The 16,650-nt window shown below is 36.5% G+C and overlaps 1 protein-coding gene across 1 annotated transcript; it reads right to left on the bottom strand.

The window, feature by feature from the left end:
• Positions 1-13,602: 13,602 nt before the first annotated feature.
• Positions 13,603-16,421, bottom strand: LOC125208876 (auxin response factor 18-like). Its single transcript, XM_048108372.2, has 4 exons — positions 16,096-16,421; positions 14,889-16,020; positions 14,004-14,704; positions 13,603-13,892 (listed from the first exon to the last, which is right to left on the bottom strand). The coding sequence occupies exons 2-4, from the start codon at positions 15,984-15,986 to the stop codon at positions 13,823-13,825; spliced, it is 1,869 nt and encodes a 622-aa protein (XP_047964329.2). The 5' UTR covers positions 15,987-16,020; positions 16,096-16,421; the 3' UTR covers positions 13,603-13,822.
• Between the last annotated feature and the right edge of the window lie 229 nt (positions 16,422-16,650).

Raw genomic sequence — 16,650 nt, 5'->3', positions numbered from 1 at the left:
AAGAGTTTGTATCTTGCACGGAACACATGACTAGTCAATTTGAAGCCTTTCAGGTGCTTTTCAACATCCTTATCAATTCCCATTCGGGCAGATGCAATTTCAAGTTGTGACTGGTTTGAAGAGCTTGGAGCTCTTGAAAAATCAGTACTCTCCCGGCAAGCCTCCCATTTGGTCCATAACTCTGAATCCGTTACCATAATAGTTATCTTATCAAGTTGCAGAACAAGATTTAGAAACTATCACGAAGGTCATAACTTAAAAATTAAGAACTTACCAAATCGGAACACTTCCAACTCTTCATGAGAGTTCATTTTGTTCTAAGTTGACTACAAGTGAAATTATGTTTGCAAGCTCCCAATTGCTTCAGTGTATCATTGTATTTTGCTGTAATTTTCTCCCATTCTTTCACTTCAAATTTTATTTTGTGGAGATAACCTGCTTCTTTTTTTTCATTGATCATCTCATAAAAAAATTGCATAAGTAATTTCACAGCTTGGATATTGAAAAGCCAACACATATCTCCTAAATCTGCACCAGATGAAATGTATACACACATAGTAACATTTTGCAAAAGTTAGCCAATAAACAACGAAACTGAGAAATATTGCTCTTCTTCTCAAAGAGCTGAACTTTAGTCGTAGGTGAATGGCTGAAAAATTTCACAAAGTTAGCCAAACTGACCTTTAGTCGAAGATTCTGCTCTTCTTCTCTTATGCCTCTCCACAATTCTCTCAACTCTATCCTCTCTGTCAACTCTATCCTCTCTCTCAACACTATCCTCTCTCTTTCTCTTTTTATCTTTGTAAACATCATTGGATGGAAGAAGTCATTTCAATAGATATGCTAAATCTTTGGAAGAAGAATGCAATGAAGTTGTTGGAAGATGATTTAATAAGGTCTGTAAAATAAAGCGAAGATGGCAGCAATAAAGGCTATATGCCTCACAATTTCATCTGAAATCGAAAAAGATCGCTTTATACCCAAAAATTTCAACGCACAACCCAAACCCATCTGCGTTTATAGGAATTGATTGATGTCAGAGTAGGAATTGAAAGTAGGAAGGGGTGAGAATCGATGTCTTTGTTTACTGAGTGGGCGGTTCTGAATTTAAATAAGGCATGCGTAATATATTAGAACTGATATAAATCAGTTAAGTTGTTAAGCTTAAGAGGGAACATCATTTTTGGTCCACGAACTTTGCCAAAGTATCATTTTAGGTCCGTGAACTTTGAAAATATCATTTGAGGTCCATCAACTATGGAGTAATATCATTTGAAGTACTTTTTTACTATTTCTAAGTTTTTTTGGACGAAAATACCCTCAATATTTTTAAGGGTATATATTTTTAATAAACTTTTGATATACTCATATTTTTTATAAATATCTTTACTATATATTTTTGATGAATTTTTTAAACATAATTTGACCTTCAATATTATCACTTAATTTTGTGACATGCAAGAAATAATCCTTATTCAATTTTTTTATTATTAAAGAAGTTCTATATTCAATTTTAAAATTCTTTAATATAAATAATTGAAGAAGCAATTTAACTTGCATGTCACAATATGATAAAATTATATTTAGAAAAATCGTCAAAAATATATTGTAAAGATATTTATAAAAAATATGAGTATATGATAAGTTTAATAAAAATATATACCCTTTAAGGTACTGAGGGTATTTTCGTCTAGAAAAACTTGGAAATAGTAAAAGAGTACTTCAAATGATATTATCTCATAGTTGATGGACCTCAAATGATATTTTCAAAGTTCACGGACCTAAAATGATACTTTGGCAAAGTTCGTGGACCAAAAAAGAAGTTCCCTCTAAGCTTAATTTAAATTAGTGTTCGTTTTGAATGTATATATGATGATATAAATATCTCTAAGATTGGGCTTTACAAAGTATGTTTTTTGGAATTTTCTTTATCATTGAATTAGGCTATGAGTTAAATTTAACCTAAAATTCAGCCCATTTGTAAGTTTTTGATATATTACAGCTAGGGATGTCAATGTAGCCCGCAACTCGTAGGCCGGTCCAAATAGCCCGCCAAATTTATAGGGTTATTTAAATTATTTCTTGATGTTTATGTTTTATTTTGCATAAATCTGAAGTATTAGTGTTTGATCATGTTTATGTTTGAATTTAAGCATATATCTCAAATTTGTCATAATTAAATATTTTACATTTTATAAATATAACTAATTTTTTCCATTATTTATTGGATTGAACGCATGTTAATTTTATCGGTAGAAACCCGATTAGCCCGCTGGCTAGCCCGAAACCTGAGCTTTTAGGGTTAGGGTTGAACTTTTATAACCCGAAAAAATCACAGCCCGATTAGCCCGCACCAGATTGACCCGTAACTCGAATATGGTTGGCCCGAAACCCGGTGGGCTGGTCCGATTGACATCCCTAATTACAGCTTTCTCTAAGAAAGAGACGGTTACGTTAATTGGGCAAAAATAGGTAGTTAGCACGGAGATGGAGCTTGGAGCTTGTCGGCCTACACCCTGGCCAAAGAAGGGCCAGATCATATGCCGCACTTCACCGCCCGTCGTTGTTTACGGACAGGTATTCCACATGCCGGCTCACTGCAAGTCCTCTAAGGACGCAAAGAACAACGCCGCCCGCGTTGCTTTCGATAAACTCGTGGCCACCTCCTCCTCCGTCGCTCCAAACTAGGGGTGACAAATTGTGCGTGTTGTGCCGTTATTGTGTCGACACGATAACGACACGACACGATAAAAATAAACACGAATACGACCCGTTAAGAAAACTCAAAACACGAACACGAATACGACCAGCTAGCTTCAGACACAAACACGACACGAACCCATTAACGACATGAACCAATTCGGGTCAACACGACACGATAACAACACATATATGACACGACACAATTACGACACTATACTAATATTATTTCTTAATGTGTAATACGAACACATCACTATATTAATAGTAAGTGTTCCATTAGACTAAACCTAATTTAAATTTTAAAAAAAATTTATAATATATTAATATTATTTCTTAATGTGTAACACGAACACGACACGAAATTTTCATGTCGTTATCGTGTCGACACGATAAGGACACGAAGCCAATAAGCTTTGACACATACCCATCAATTTAATGCGGATTTGTGTCGTGTTATCGTGTCGTGCCAAAAATCGCTAGCCCTACTCCTGGTATGAACTTTTATATAAATTTCTCTCTGAAACAATTTGTGCAAATTCTCACTTGATATGATATCCTTTGATAATTGCGAGTGGTTTCTTTTGATGGTCATCTGTTTTATGGATTTTGAATTTGAAAAGCTGCTGGATATGATAAGTGTGATGTGTATTTGAATCTTGATGTTGTTAGTTGTTTCTTATGTTTCCTGTTTTGCTATCGTTTTTCTCTCTTTGAAATTATAAATTCCACATTTGATATTTGTTGTGGACATCACATCCTAATGAGTAAATTGTTACTTGTAATATTGATAATATTGACCTGAGCTGAGGCATGAAGTTCATACAGTAAGGTTGAAATTGAGCAATGAGAATGGGATAATGGGTGCACTGAATTCATCTTAGAATCTATTGTAAATATAATTGTCACATGGATTGTTCTTCAAGTTTAAGCAATTTCTATTTTGTTTTGTCAATGTTACTGGGTTGTTTTGTAAATTTGCTCTTAATCTTTCGCAGATACATTGCACATGTACAAGGACCTATTGTAGCAACATGCTCAAAAAGAAAGTATTGGATTACATGTATAAACTTTTGAAGCAGAAGGACCCCCTCATGCTCTATGTTTTAAGTCAAAGGTCTCCATTAATGGAAAATTATATGAACCGGCAGAGTTTTTCCCAACGTTAAAGGAAGCTGAACAAACTGCTGCAAAAATTGTTTGTCTAGCATTAATGTTGTTCAAGAGGCTAGTATTCTAACTTTGTAGTGCATAAATTTATTTATCTTTATTTGTAATTTTGATATTCTATCAGGGTAAGAGCTTCTACAAAAGTCTTCTGCTAGAATTAGCCCAGAAAAAAGATCTCATGTGTCCATCATATGAGACCGTTAAATCAGGATTGTGTCACTATTCGAGATTTATGTCAACTGTGGAGGTAGGGTCTTGCAATTTTCAAGGATTGGAGGCTAAAACCATAAAGCAAACAAAGTCGAATGCAACTGAACTTGCTTACACTACACTTACGAAAGGTGAGAAAATGACGAACCATGATAGATAGCTCATTGAAGGTTTTTTTTTTTAATTTTTTATTTCCATTATTATTGCTTTTTGTTTGCAAGATTCTAACTAATCAAGCATTACTTTTTGGCTGGATTGACCAATCAATAATCTTAATGGCTTCTTATGTCTCTATCTTCTTTAGTGAAGATTAACTTTTTACTTATTAAAAATGTGAAATGCACTTTTTCTAATTTGATGGACTTTTGGACAAACAAACAAATTGGGATGGGTAAAATTTTTGTTCCTTTTTATGGATAAATAAATAGTGGAGTAATTTATGGTCCGCTTTGCGGTTGACTTAAAGGTTATCTTTATTCTTGAATAGATTAGTAGTGTAGAATGACATTTACAATGGCCAGACATTTTGTCTTTAGGAGTATGAATCAGTTGTATCGAGCTATGGTCTTCTCGCTGCTGGGACTGTATGTTTGTATAAAGCTTCAATGAATAATGGATTGATCTGTATGTATTGATCTGATTTAGTTTCTTATATTGATTACTGATGATGTATAACTTGTTTCTTGATGGTCCACTAAATGCAAAACGAGCCAAGTGTTCTGATACGTGCATTGCACGTAATCATAGCGAAGATGCACGCCGACTGGTGGTCGAAGAGCAAACAGCCGAACAGGTGTCCTATGACACAGAGGAGAGGAGATTGCCGACACCGCGTGGCGAAAGCCCGGAGCTCATGTCCGCGGAGGAAGGCGAAGGAGCCGAACCGCTACGGCTATTTAATGCGTCATTGACGCCTTTTGTTTTATTAATAAGTCAATTATTTTGTTAGGTACTTTTCCTTAATTATCGCAAACAGTAATATTTAATTAGCTTTTTGGGTCGAGCATATTTTAGCTCATTTTTGGGTTTTCTTTGTTGATTCTTTCCCGGATCGTAAGTCGAATCAACTCTAGGGTCGTTAGTCTATAAAAAGAAGGCATACTTTACCTGCCATATTTGAATCGCGAGACAGTTGAATTGGGAGAAGAAGCGGTAGAGGTTGGCGAAGAAAAGTATGGAATGCTGCTCCGAATATGTTGATTTGGTGGCGAGATCGCGACAGCTGCCGTCTTTTTAGAAAAACACGATTTTCCCGTTGAAGTAACATGACTTAGAGCATCTCCAACCATTACACTAAACTCAAACCCATTTTAGTTAAATGTCACTAAATATTGATTTTGCTCCAACCATTTATACTAAACTCAAACCCAAAATAATATTCCTCACGCACTAACTTTTTATACCTTTCAATCATACCTATATATTTTATCTAAATTACACACTAAACCCATGATACTTTTTCAATATCTTAAATTAAATTAAATAAGTATAATATGAGTTTTATTATTAGATTAAGTTTTATTAGTTGTTGTAATTTTAATTATTAGTCTTCTATTTTTTATTTTATGTATTTGGCTTAGGTTTCTCTATTTTAGAATTTCCATATTACGTATGGTTAATTATTAATGTTTAACTATTTTTTTTTTATATTTGATAGCATATTTGATTTGAATAATATTAATTTACATATAGTATTTAATTAACTAACAAAATAATTGATTCCATATATTTACATGCACCATTTAAATGTACCGTAAGTTATCAATCAATCTAATAAAATTAGATTCTGGAATGCAATAAATAACGGCTCTTTATTAGTAAAATAATAGATTATTTTTTTTTCATTTATGTTGAATAATATGATACTAATATGGGCCAGCCCGCTATTTAATAACTAATCAAATATTAAAAAAAATTAGATTAGGTTATTATTTCACCACTCTTCTTCTCCACGCCGCTATATTCACTCAGTAATAAGTTTTTCAATCTCTATATTTTAATTTCTCTTCCTTCTCTTCTTCTATTTTAATAAATATGAATTGATTTGGACTTAAATGCAATAACTCAAACTACAAAAAGTGTTTTTGGTATACTTTTAGTACAAACATAAAGATAGATATATTTTCTTCAAAAACCTATAATGGGATTGGTTTTGCAGTACTGTTGAAAGTATTTTTCTTCTGCATTTTAGGTTTTACAGTGCTCTTGGAGATAGTGTTAGGTTCTAAGCTCAAAATCTCCCGAAGTTTAAAATACTAACAGAGTTAGAATACGTTTTCATTTGCTCAAACTTTCATCTCATAAAATAGTTCGGTATTAGAGCATCCACAGTGGCTTTAGGCCAGCCATAGGTCAGCCACTCTCTCTCCCTGCCACGTCAGCAGCACTAAAAATCCACCTGCCGCATCAGATTTAGGCCAGCCGCAATAAAATAATTCAAAAAATACTATATTTACGGAATTAAAATTACGATTAAATTACGGAATTAAATTTACAACACATTTACGGGAAAATGAATTCATTTCATTAAAAAAAAGTACAAAGATTAAAAAAAATACATGATTTTTTTTTTAAAAAAAAGGGCTTCCACACACGAGCCCCGCCACTCTCTACTCCCCGTCGCCGTCCTCGCCGCCGCCGCCGCCGTCCGCGCCGCCGCCACCCGGGGTATTTGAGCCCACGTCGGAATTCCCCACCAGTGCCCTCGAGGCATTCAAATCCACCCACATGTTCTCGAGCATCGAGTGGAGAAACATCTTCTCCGTGTGGTCAGTTGCGGCCTTCCACTCTTGGAAGACCTTGTACATCCGTTCCTCCGTTTTTTGATGCGAGAATAAGGTGTACTCGCGTGTGGGGGGGTGCCGAGATGACCTCTTGGGGCGATAGGGGGGATCCTCCCCTCGCTGCCCGTTGCGCCAGCTTTTGTCCAACCGGGCGAGGGCGACGAGCAAAGGATGGAGGGGACGGAAACTCCTCAGCATCCGGGGGGAGGTCGTGGGATCCGCTGCTGCTGCCGCTGTAGTTGTCGGAATAGTTCAACCTCTGCTTCTTCGGCCACCTAGCGTCGCACCCTGCCCGGAACTTCTCGGAGTCCATCAGCAACACATAGCATTCCCAAAATTTGAAATCCTTATACTTCCCCGCCAAGGGGAACTGACTCTCCGCTATCCTCCGGGTGTCATCCTCATTCTGCCCACTAGTGAGCTGACGGAGGGCGTTGGCGTACAACCCCGAAAAACGGCCGACCACGGCCCTGATGCGCTCCCACCCCTTCCGGCACTCCTCCCCGCTGTAGTCCTTCCCGTGCGGGCAGTTCCTCCTGTAGGCAGCTCTAATCTTAGCCCACATGTTGACGCCCCGCTGGTTGTTCGCAACCAGCGGATCGTCGCACGCCGTCAACCACGCCTTGGCCACCCCGGCGTACTCATCCTTCGTCCACTTCCTCCGGGCGGGGTTGTCGTCAACAGCGGGCTGCGACGACTCGCCGAACGCCTTGGCCTTCCCCTTCGTCTTCTTCTTCTTCGGCGCGGCCCGCCCCGCTGGAACAGGAGTGTCCGGATCCCCGAGATCGATCTCCATGTCATGCAATGAAAAAAGGTCATCGCCAGTGAACTGCGTCTCCACTTGGGTCGACGTGTGAGACGAAGCCGTCAAAAAATCCAGAGAGGGACGATAGACCGTGTCCCCCCCCCCCCCGGTGACCCCTGCATCCCGGGATGCATCCCTCCCTGTCAGACAGGCATCATCCCCATCATCTGATGCATCATCTGCTGCTGCATCGGGGGCATACCTCCCCACCCCTGCCTGCCGCCCGGCATCCCCCCTGGTTCCCCCCTCCCTGCGCTCCAGCCATCATCCCCACCAACTGATTCCAAGGGACGTTAAACCCTGGGCCCATCTGGCCCCATCCAGATCCCACGGGTACCGTGGGAGTCTGAGATCCACTCGTCGCTGGACTGGACTCGTTGTTGTGATCCATCGCTCGATGATGCTCTTGTACAGAAATTTAGAGAGAGAGAAAACTCGTTAAAACAAGTGGTGCAAATGAAAATGAATTTAAAATCGCGTTTATATAGGTTTTCAAAAATAAAAATAAAAAAACGAAAAAGGGCGCTGGCCGATCGCTGGCCGATCGGCACGCCACAATGGCGGCTAGCGCATCAGCCAGCGCCAGCCAATCGACCAGCCCATGCCGATTTTCTCGCCGATTTCGGGCTGGCCGCTTGCAATGGTTCGGCTAGCCGACCGGCTAGCGACGCGAATCGGCTATCCGGTACTGTGGTTGCTCTTAATTTTCATTTTCATCAACTGTCCTTAACTTTAGTTTATTCCTCAAAATGTCATGCTAATGTTGTTTTACTAAAAAAAAATAAGAATAATTAATATTCTTTTATTTTATTGGCTATACTATGTTGTTATTATTTATTTTATTCTTACTTTTATTTATTCTCTTTTCAGTTATTTTTTATTTTCTCTAGTATTTTATTAACTCTTTGCTTAACTTACTACATAGGGGTGTTCGATTTGCAAGATTGTAACCGGGACTAAATTTGTTGTGTGTTTGGTTCATGAGATTCAACCCCACAACTCAATCCTAAATGGATAATCATGGGATAATTAGTCATAGCTAATCCCCCTATGACTAAAATAATTTCACAACTCAATCCCACGTTCTTTCATATTTTAATACTATTGACTTATCTACTTTATTTATCTCTTTGCTTAATTTACCAAACATAACTTTTTTAAACTGTGTGGCGAAATCCAATGCATTGACTATCATGGGATCAAGGAAATATTAATCTAAGTACTATTTATTTATATTTATACACATTTTAATAATATACGTAAGATTTATATATGAATTTAAATACATCTAAAATGTGTATCAGATAATTTAATTTATTACCAATTTTATAGCCGTGTCTCAATATATTATATTTACGGCATTGAATTTTGCTTGGCACGCTTTCATTGTCGACTCACACAACTAGATAACATATCTTTCACCTAAAATTTCAACGTGATATTCAAGAGTCTAGATTCAAAAAATTTAACCATTAACCAGGTAGCATGAAAATAAACCATAAACTTTTAACAAGTTATCAAAAATTAGGAAGGAGTAAATAGTAGGAGCATATATAAATCCTGTTAATTGAAAATAAAATAAATTAAACTAAGAACAAAATCTGCACCAATTATACTTAAATGCTTCTAACACAAAGCCCTTTGGGCAAAAGAAGTAGTAATACGTAAATCATGGCCTTTTTCAATCTTGGGCCGTTTTACTAAGTTACACTTTGGGCCCTTTTAAGCCTATAATTCTCAATTTCTAGGTTCTCCTTTCTACAGAATATACTACTCCAAAACTACTCCAAAGTTAAAACCTAAAACCTTTTTATTTACGTCGTGAAATAATGTGAAATATATTATCATAAAAATGAATTATATACAACAAGATATATTATTCAAAGTAAAATTCAATCTTAACCATTCAATCAAATTAAATAAGTACTAGAAACGTTCACAGGTCTTACACGTATGTACATAGGGCTGATAATTAAGTTATTCGGAGTTCTCGGTTATCTGGTAATCGAACCGAATTTTTTCGGTTATCACAAGTCCTAAAACCGATCCAATGCATTTTAATTTTTTTTCTTCATAGTCAATCATAGGTCATTTGATTCTTATACTAAACGACTAGCTAGTTAGTATAGGAACCGAACCTTAAATGGTTCCAAATCCAGTTCCACGATTGGCGGGTAATAACTGACCGGCAAGCATACCTACACATAAATATCTAAATTGAAGTGTTTATAGCTTTTATAAAATTACAAAAATTAAGTTTTACCCCAATTTCCAAGCACATCATTCAATTCTATGTTTAATTAGAGATCAAAGTTGATTTCTTTTCTTACAATATATAAAGCTGTATTGTCGTGGGTCTTATAAACATATTATTCTAATGTAAAACTTTGGATACCATATATAAGTTGAAAAACACAAAGTTGTTTGGTATAATGTGTGTTGACCTAAAACTATGTACCATGACCAACTAATTCGACCATGAGTTTCTGTTCCCATGCAAAAAATTGTTTAAAAACATAAAAAAGGGTTGTAAATTTAATACTATGACAATGGAAACCTAATATCTAGGGTTGACTATGGATTTGGACATTGCTCGATTTCTTGGATCTTGTTTTTCTCATTGCCAACCACACGTACAATAACTAAAAAGTTATATCATGTCTTGATTGATTCAGATTTAAACATTCAACTAACGTAGAGAATCTCATGACAATTGTAGATATAAATTATATACTATTAATATAATTAAATTAGAGAGTGTAAATGAATCAGATCAAGCAACGTAAACCTAAAAATTAGCAGTAAAAGTTGCGAATTTTTAATATTTTTTCAATTTTTGTAGGGGATATAATTTGAGTGAAATCGTATTTAATGTGTCATCCGAAAAATTCTACAAGGGCAATACCGCTCATGAATTATATTAATTTGAAACACACGAACGCTAAATCAACAACATATAAATAAGAAATCGGAATATTTCGTCATGGAAAAATTAAAAAAAAAGTATTTTCTAGTTTTTATACACAACTGATTTTTAAAGTTACGGAATAAACTAGAATTCGATCAAAATTTGTACTAGTATTTTTTTTCTTACAATTTGGCCTTAAAACAAGTGAAAATTATGAAATTATTCCCAAGAAATGTCCCCTTTTGTCAAATATATTGAATATTCACAAAGTGAGTAACTTTACCATTTTAAAGAATTTGCAGTGATATTGAATGTTAAATTTCAAATATTGACATTATTTTTCTATAGACTAATAAGAAAAAAAACTATTTAACTATTTTTTCTCCAAACAGGATAGCTATTCGAAAACTGAGGCAGAATTTTTCAAATTAATATTTACCAAATTATCTTAAAATAAAACTTATTGGATTTTTTTTCGTGAACTCTTACTAGTAACTAGTGCACTTATCACTTCTTTTTTAGGTCTTTTTTTAAGCATAAACAATCATTTATTAACATTAATTTATACGGCCATGAAATTTTGCAACAATAATGTCTCTCATTCAACGCTTTCTCCTCGTGCATCATCAATAACATGCTTCGTGTTCACAAAAAATTAAAATAAAGCAATTGGTTGTACCCCAATATTTGAACCCTAAAACTCAAGATCCCAATTAATGTTTTTATAAATTCAATAACTTTAGATCTACTGTTTTGTAGATGAGTATAAGATTTTAAACAATTTATCCACTTTATTATAATAAGCCACTATTTTTCATTTTGTTGGCAAAATATCTATGTATCTATTCAACTCATACATAATACATTATTATTGGATCACTAATTACATATCTTAAGGAAGACTTTTGCTTTCCAAAAAAACAATCTTATCCAGCTCATTCATAGGATTGTTGTCTCCACGCACACATAACTTATATATTCCAATTATAAATAGAAAAAAATAGACAGAGAAAATTGAGTTTGACTTATATTAATTTATTTGTAGTAGTGTGAGTGCGTGTGTAGAGAGAGGGCACGAGCGTCAACACGGCGCAAGCGTTGTTTCTGGGCCTAGAAGGGTTGACTATCGAGGGATGTCACGTGACCCCATTTCCTTATGTTTTCTTCCTTAATTAACCCAATTAATTAACACAATAAATGCTTCCTCATAAATTAACCATTTTTATATTCCTATATTATTGTAACACATAAACTTGTTTTTCAAGGGGTAATGTTTTGCGGATCTCTGACTCATGCAACGATCTATGGCAGAACTCCATTTTTATATTCACACAAGTTTATGTAGTATTATTTTCATTTACATTTTTTATCAACATTTTTAGTATATACTCACATTAATAATTAAAATGGCTATTTTTACAATATTGTAAAATACGCCACCATATATATGGATGGTACCAAACAAACAATTTTCGTTGTGTGATAATTAAAAATCAAAATCAACTAATGATCCTTATTATTTAACTTACACCTATCACACAAAAGCAAATGTAGTATATAAATCAATAGCATTAAAGAACCACTAATACCAAAAAAATATTACTATGTACATAAATCAATATGGAGTACATTTATAGTGTATGGTTCGAAATATTTCAAATAATTTTTCTTTGTTTAGATGAGTGAGTTAACATAAAAAGCATACTACCTCCGTTCAAGAAGAAGGAGTTCGATTTCTTAATTCTAGTACGTCCTGTCGTCTATCAAATTTAGTCTCTATCTATGCTCTTCTCTCTATCATAAGATGTCCAATTTTACGTTAATATTAACTTTAATCATTTTTTTTCTCGGTATCTCTCTTATTTAACAAATTTCACATTAAACATGTAATTACTATATATCAATAGTGTTTTTCTTATAAGAATTGGAAATATATATTGCACTTCCGTATAAAATTAATTAATTTTCATTGAAATTAATTATGTCTAACAAAATGTGTGCACACGTTTGACCTAAACAGCTCTCCAACAAACAATTGGGATTAGAGCCTTCCATTTTCTCTGCCTACTCTTAATTACATTATTAATTACCTCTAATTAAACAAATTTGAGGCTCAAATCCCAATATGATCTCGCCCTAGTCTTGCGCCTTCAGAGTTGGTTTTCATTGTTGGAAATTGAATTCTTGCCTCTTCTTGGGATTTTAATTCAAACCCCAACTTAATTGGGATCTTATATTTGACAGTCGATATCGTATTTTATTTAATCAATCGAAATACGATATTGAAAATTTAATCTATGGGGATAGGGAGACTATAGCATAAATTTGGACCAAACCATAAGAGATTCATATAGCTAAAGTCACAAATAATTTCTCAATATATGTCTCCATCTTGATATAGTAACATATTATTAAATGTTTTGACACATGGCACCGACATAAAATTTATGTGAAGTTGTCCAAACACATGTTTAAAGAGCTTTTACATCATTTCAAGTTTGATTACCACATGTATGAAAGGGGTTTGATTGTTGTTTAATAATAACTTTAATTATGTGATATCATTAATTACGGTTCCTCTCATCACACGTCCCATTTGCAAAAGTGATGTATGATGAGTGACTAATAAAGTAGAACACACTCGTCGACATGGGATTAAATAAATCTTGATTTTTTCATTGATATTAATTTGTTTCATCATTAGCCCTTGAAATACCCCTAGATAATGTTCTGGTAATTGATTTATTACTATAACTATCTACCAAAAATAAGTAGACCAATACGAGAAGAAGACTATTTTTGGGACACGGAGAGTACTATATTTGTCTATCTTTAGGCCGTTCACAAAATTTTTCTTCATTTTTAATTAATTTAATCATTTATTCACTTTATTTCTATCTTATTTATTAATTTTGTATTAACACTAGTGTCATTAGTTATCAAAATTATTTTTCGTGGATGGATATGCAGTATTCATTGTAGGATTAGTATCCAGTCTCCACCAAACATATTGTTGAAACATGAAATTAGAAGTCACAATGGAAAATCATTTATAGTAAGGAATTAGGTAGGAGTAGGACAATACAAAAGTGAGTTACATAAAAAAACAAATAGTACGAAGTTCGATTGAAAGGGATTTTCCCACTACTTAAAAATTATAAACCTACAACGTAAGTTTGATCAAACTGTACAATTGAAAATTGAAATAATAATAATAATAATAATAATAATCGATCAAATTCGCCTCTAGTTTCCAAGATTGACACTGCCCGAATCCATAACAATCGTTAGCCTTCTAGCATTCTTGATGAAATCACTGCAAAATCATAAAAACACAATCATAATTAATCCAAATGTCTAATTATATACTAGTAGTAAAAAATAAGATATGTAACAATCTTGCAAAGATGGACTATGATCAAAGTACCCGAAGGGCTCGTCTCCGATGTGTTTCGTGTTTCCACGAGCGTCGTTGTAGAGCACGTTGCTCGACATCTCCGATCTCTCCATGCCAAATTCGCCATCAGAGGAGGCCTCCGGTGGGAAATTCTGAATGACAGCCGACCCCGAGCCGTTGGAAACGTTTGCTGTGTTATCTTGATTCCCATCTGAGCTGTTGTTGCCTTCAGAGTGGCTCTGAGAGATTTGCTCAGCAGTGAGAATCGGCTGCCCGAACAGAAGAAACATCGGTGCCTTGGCCTCGTTGCTTTTCTTCGTGGAACTCCCCGTTTTCATCGAGGAAGACGAGGTAGGGTAGCTGGAGAGGAGTCTAGGAAATTGACCAGCGTAGTCGAGCAGCTTGAAATCGAAAGGCTGCAGTTTCGTGTACTGGAGATCCGACGGGGGTGGTTCGAATCGAGCATGCCTGGCTCCCTGTACGCCTGCAGGGATGTGTTCGGGTAGACAACACAAGGGGCTGCTAGGACTGAGGGGGTTGGTAACGAGTGTCCCCATCGGGAACTGTCCGTAGGGGAACTCGGTTGGCTGAGGCAGCCGCGGCCTCTTCCTTGGTGGAGAGAACGGGGAGAGGCCGTGGCTGTGGCCTGCTGCCATAGTTGATACTAATTCAACCAACCAAGGGTTCACTCTCTTCACATTGTGTAGTAAATCAGGCTCGTCCCAAACCACCTACAAATGCAAAAATTGAACTAAAATGTTTGAGAAGCTATGAATCTAATCCAAGAAGACCTCAAAATTCATGAATTGAACATGGATTTGCAAATCAAGATTACAAACATATGTATAACAACATCATCATTTAGCAAAAAATGTGATCAAGAATTGACAAATCATGATAACAAACAAAGGTTACCTGAAGAAGTCTCCAAGGGGAATTAGGCCAATGGATCGGATCATCGACTTGAACGGCCGAAATGGTTCCCATAAACCAGCTGATCCTCGACGAATCCTCTGTCTCAAACGCCATCTTAAACCTCATCCCCGAGCACCACTGCACCCTCAAGGCAGCCCTAACAGCCGACTCCCTAACCACAAACTCAGGCGAGCCAGCACGAGGATAGTAAACAACCTCAAAAGGCTGGCCATTAGCAGCAACACTCACTGCCTCAACAACAGCCTCAGCCTTCACATTATCCCTCTCCTTCAACCCCAACTCAGCCCCACCCCCTCTCCTACCACCAAGGCCGACACTCTCACCAAGAAAACCCGAGAAGCCCCCTTGCAAGGCTGGGATGCCCGTGTTCCATCCACACGAGACCTCAGCACTACCACCAATCCCCCTCTTGGCCCTCCGTATCCCCACACACAGATCCCCATTCTCCGCCCTCAAGAACACGATTGAATCCCCTGCCACGAGCTTCTTCTGGTTCACGAAATTGCTCCATCCGGTCGTCAGGAGATGGCGGCGAGGAGTCCCCCTATAGATGTGCCTAAACTTCCAAACCACCCCATGAACATCCTTAGCCAAGATTGTCTGAACAGGGGGCTCAGCAGAGTAATCCAACCTAGGAAATATGGTCTCAGCACAATACCTAGGGACAGAGAAACCACCCCCATTGTTTGCATCAGACTGTGTCAATGTCTTTGCAAATGAATTGGCTTTCTCTGCCTCCTCACTCCTCTCAAACCCTCTCTCATCCTCACACACATCAGACTCACTCCCTACCAAAGGCACTAGCCTGATTTTAGCAAAAACCTCATCACTCTCAGAATCAGCCAAGTACTTAATAGAGGCTACTCTACACAACACAAGAGGTGAGATTCTCGGAAATTTCATGAAATCAACATTCTCATTAGCATGTTCAGCATGACCTTGAGGGAAATAATAGACCTTGGAATTTGGGGGTGGGATTTGAGCCATCCCACCAGCACAGGCATGCCACAGCTGAGGGTCCAAGCAATTCTCCATCTGATTCATGGGCTTGCTCAATGAATGCATCACGTTAATCATCTCTTCAAATTCCACAACCCCACCTCACAATTTCCTGCAAACAAACGGATTTCAGTATAAAAATCGAATCTTTAATTCAAGAAAACAGCAAAAAAGTAATACCGTCCACCTTTTTTTGCAGGGAAATCTTGAAAAGATTACAACTTTATGAAGCAAGGACAAGAAACAGAAGAGGGAAATTGTGTAGGGCTACTGCAAAACATAAAACTGTTGAACTGGTTGAGGGAGAGGAGAGGGGGAATTTAAGCACAGTGTGGGAAGAGGGTAAGTTTCATGAAAATAGAGGGAAAGGACAGAGACAAGAGACAAAAACACACAACACACACTGAGTTCTAGAGAGAGAGAGAGGTGGAGTGAAGGGAGGATTGAAGTGTTATAGATATAAGCATTGGTTTGCCGACCAGAAGGTGGCAGAGGGAATTGATTTAGACAGATGATGCAGATAAAATAAGTGTCCCTATTTATTTATAGTGGGATTGTGTATCTGCTGCCGTTGCTGTTGAGTGTGTTTCCAATTACATTTTCTTTTTCTATTTTCATATTGTTTTTTCTGCAAATCACTTTGTCCACTTATGTAGAAAAAAACATTTCTTTCATCTTTTGTCTTTGCATTAAGCTTTTTTCTTGCTTGATTTGGTCGTAATTTTTATTTTGAGAATTTGTA

This window comes from Salvia hispanica, chromosome 3 (assembly GCF_029641045.1).
Source record: "Salvia hispanica isolate PSC_SH4W2 chromosome 3, Shi_PSC_v1, whole genome shotgun sequence".
Lineage (NCBI taxonomy): Eukaryota > Viridiplantae > Streptophyta > Magnoliopsida > Lamiales > Lamiaceae > Salvia > Salvia hispanica.
This window is presented reverse-complemented; position numbering and strand designations above follow the sequence as displayed.

Bases quoted from the DNA above. Each gene is read 5' to 3' on its own strand.
- LOC125208876 (XM_048108372.2), bottom strand. From the start codon at position 15,986: ATGATTAACGTGATGCATTCATTGAGCAAGCCCATGAATCAGATGGAG. The intron at 14,705-14,888 runs GTAACCTTTGTT...TTGCATTTGTAG, and splicing joins CCCCTTGGAGACTTCTTCAG to GTGGTTTGGGACGAGCCTGA. The intron at 13,893-14,003 runs GTACTTTGATCA...ATGATTTTGCAG, and splicing joins ATCGGAGACGAGCCCTTCGG to TGATTTCATCAAGAATGCTA.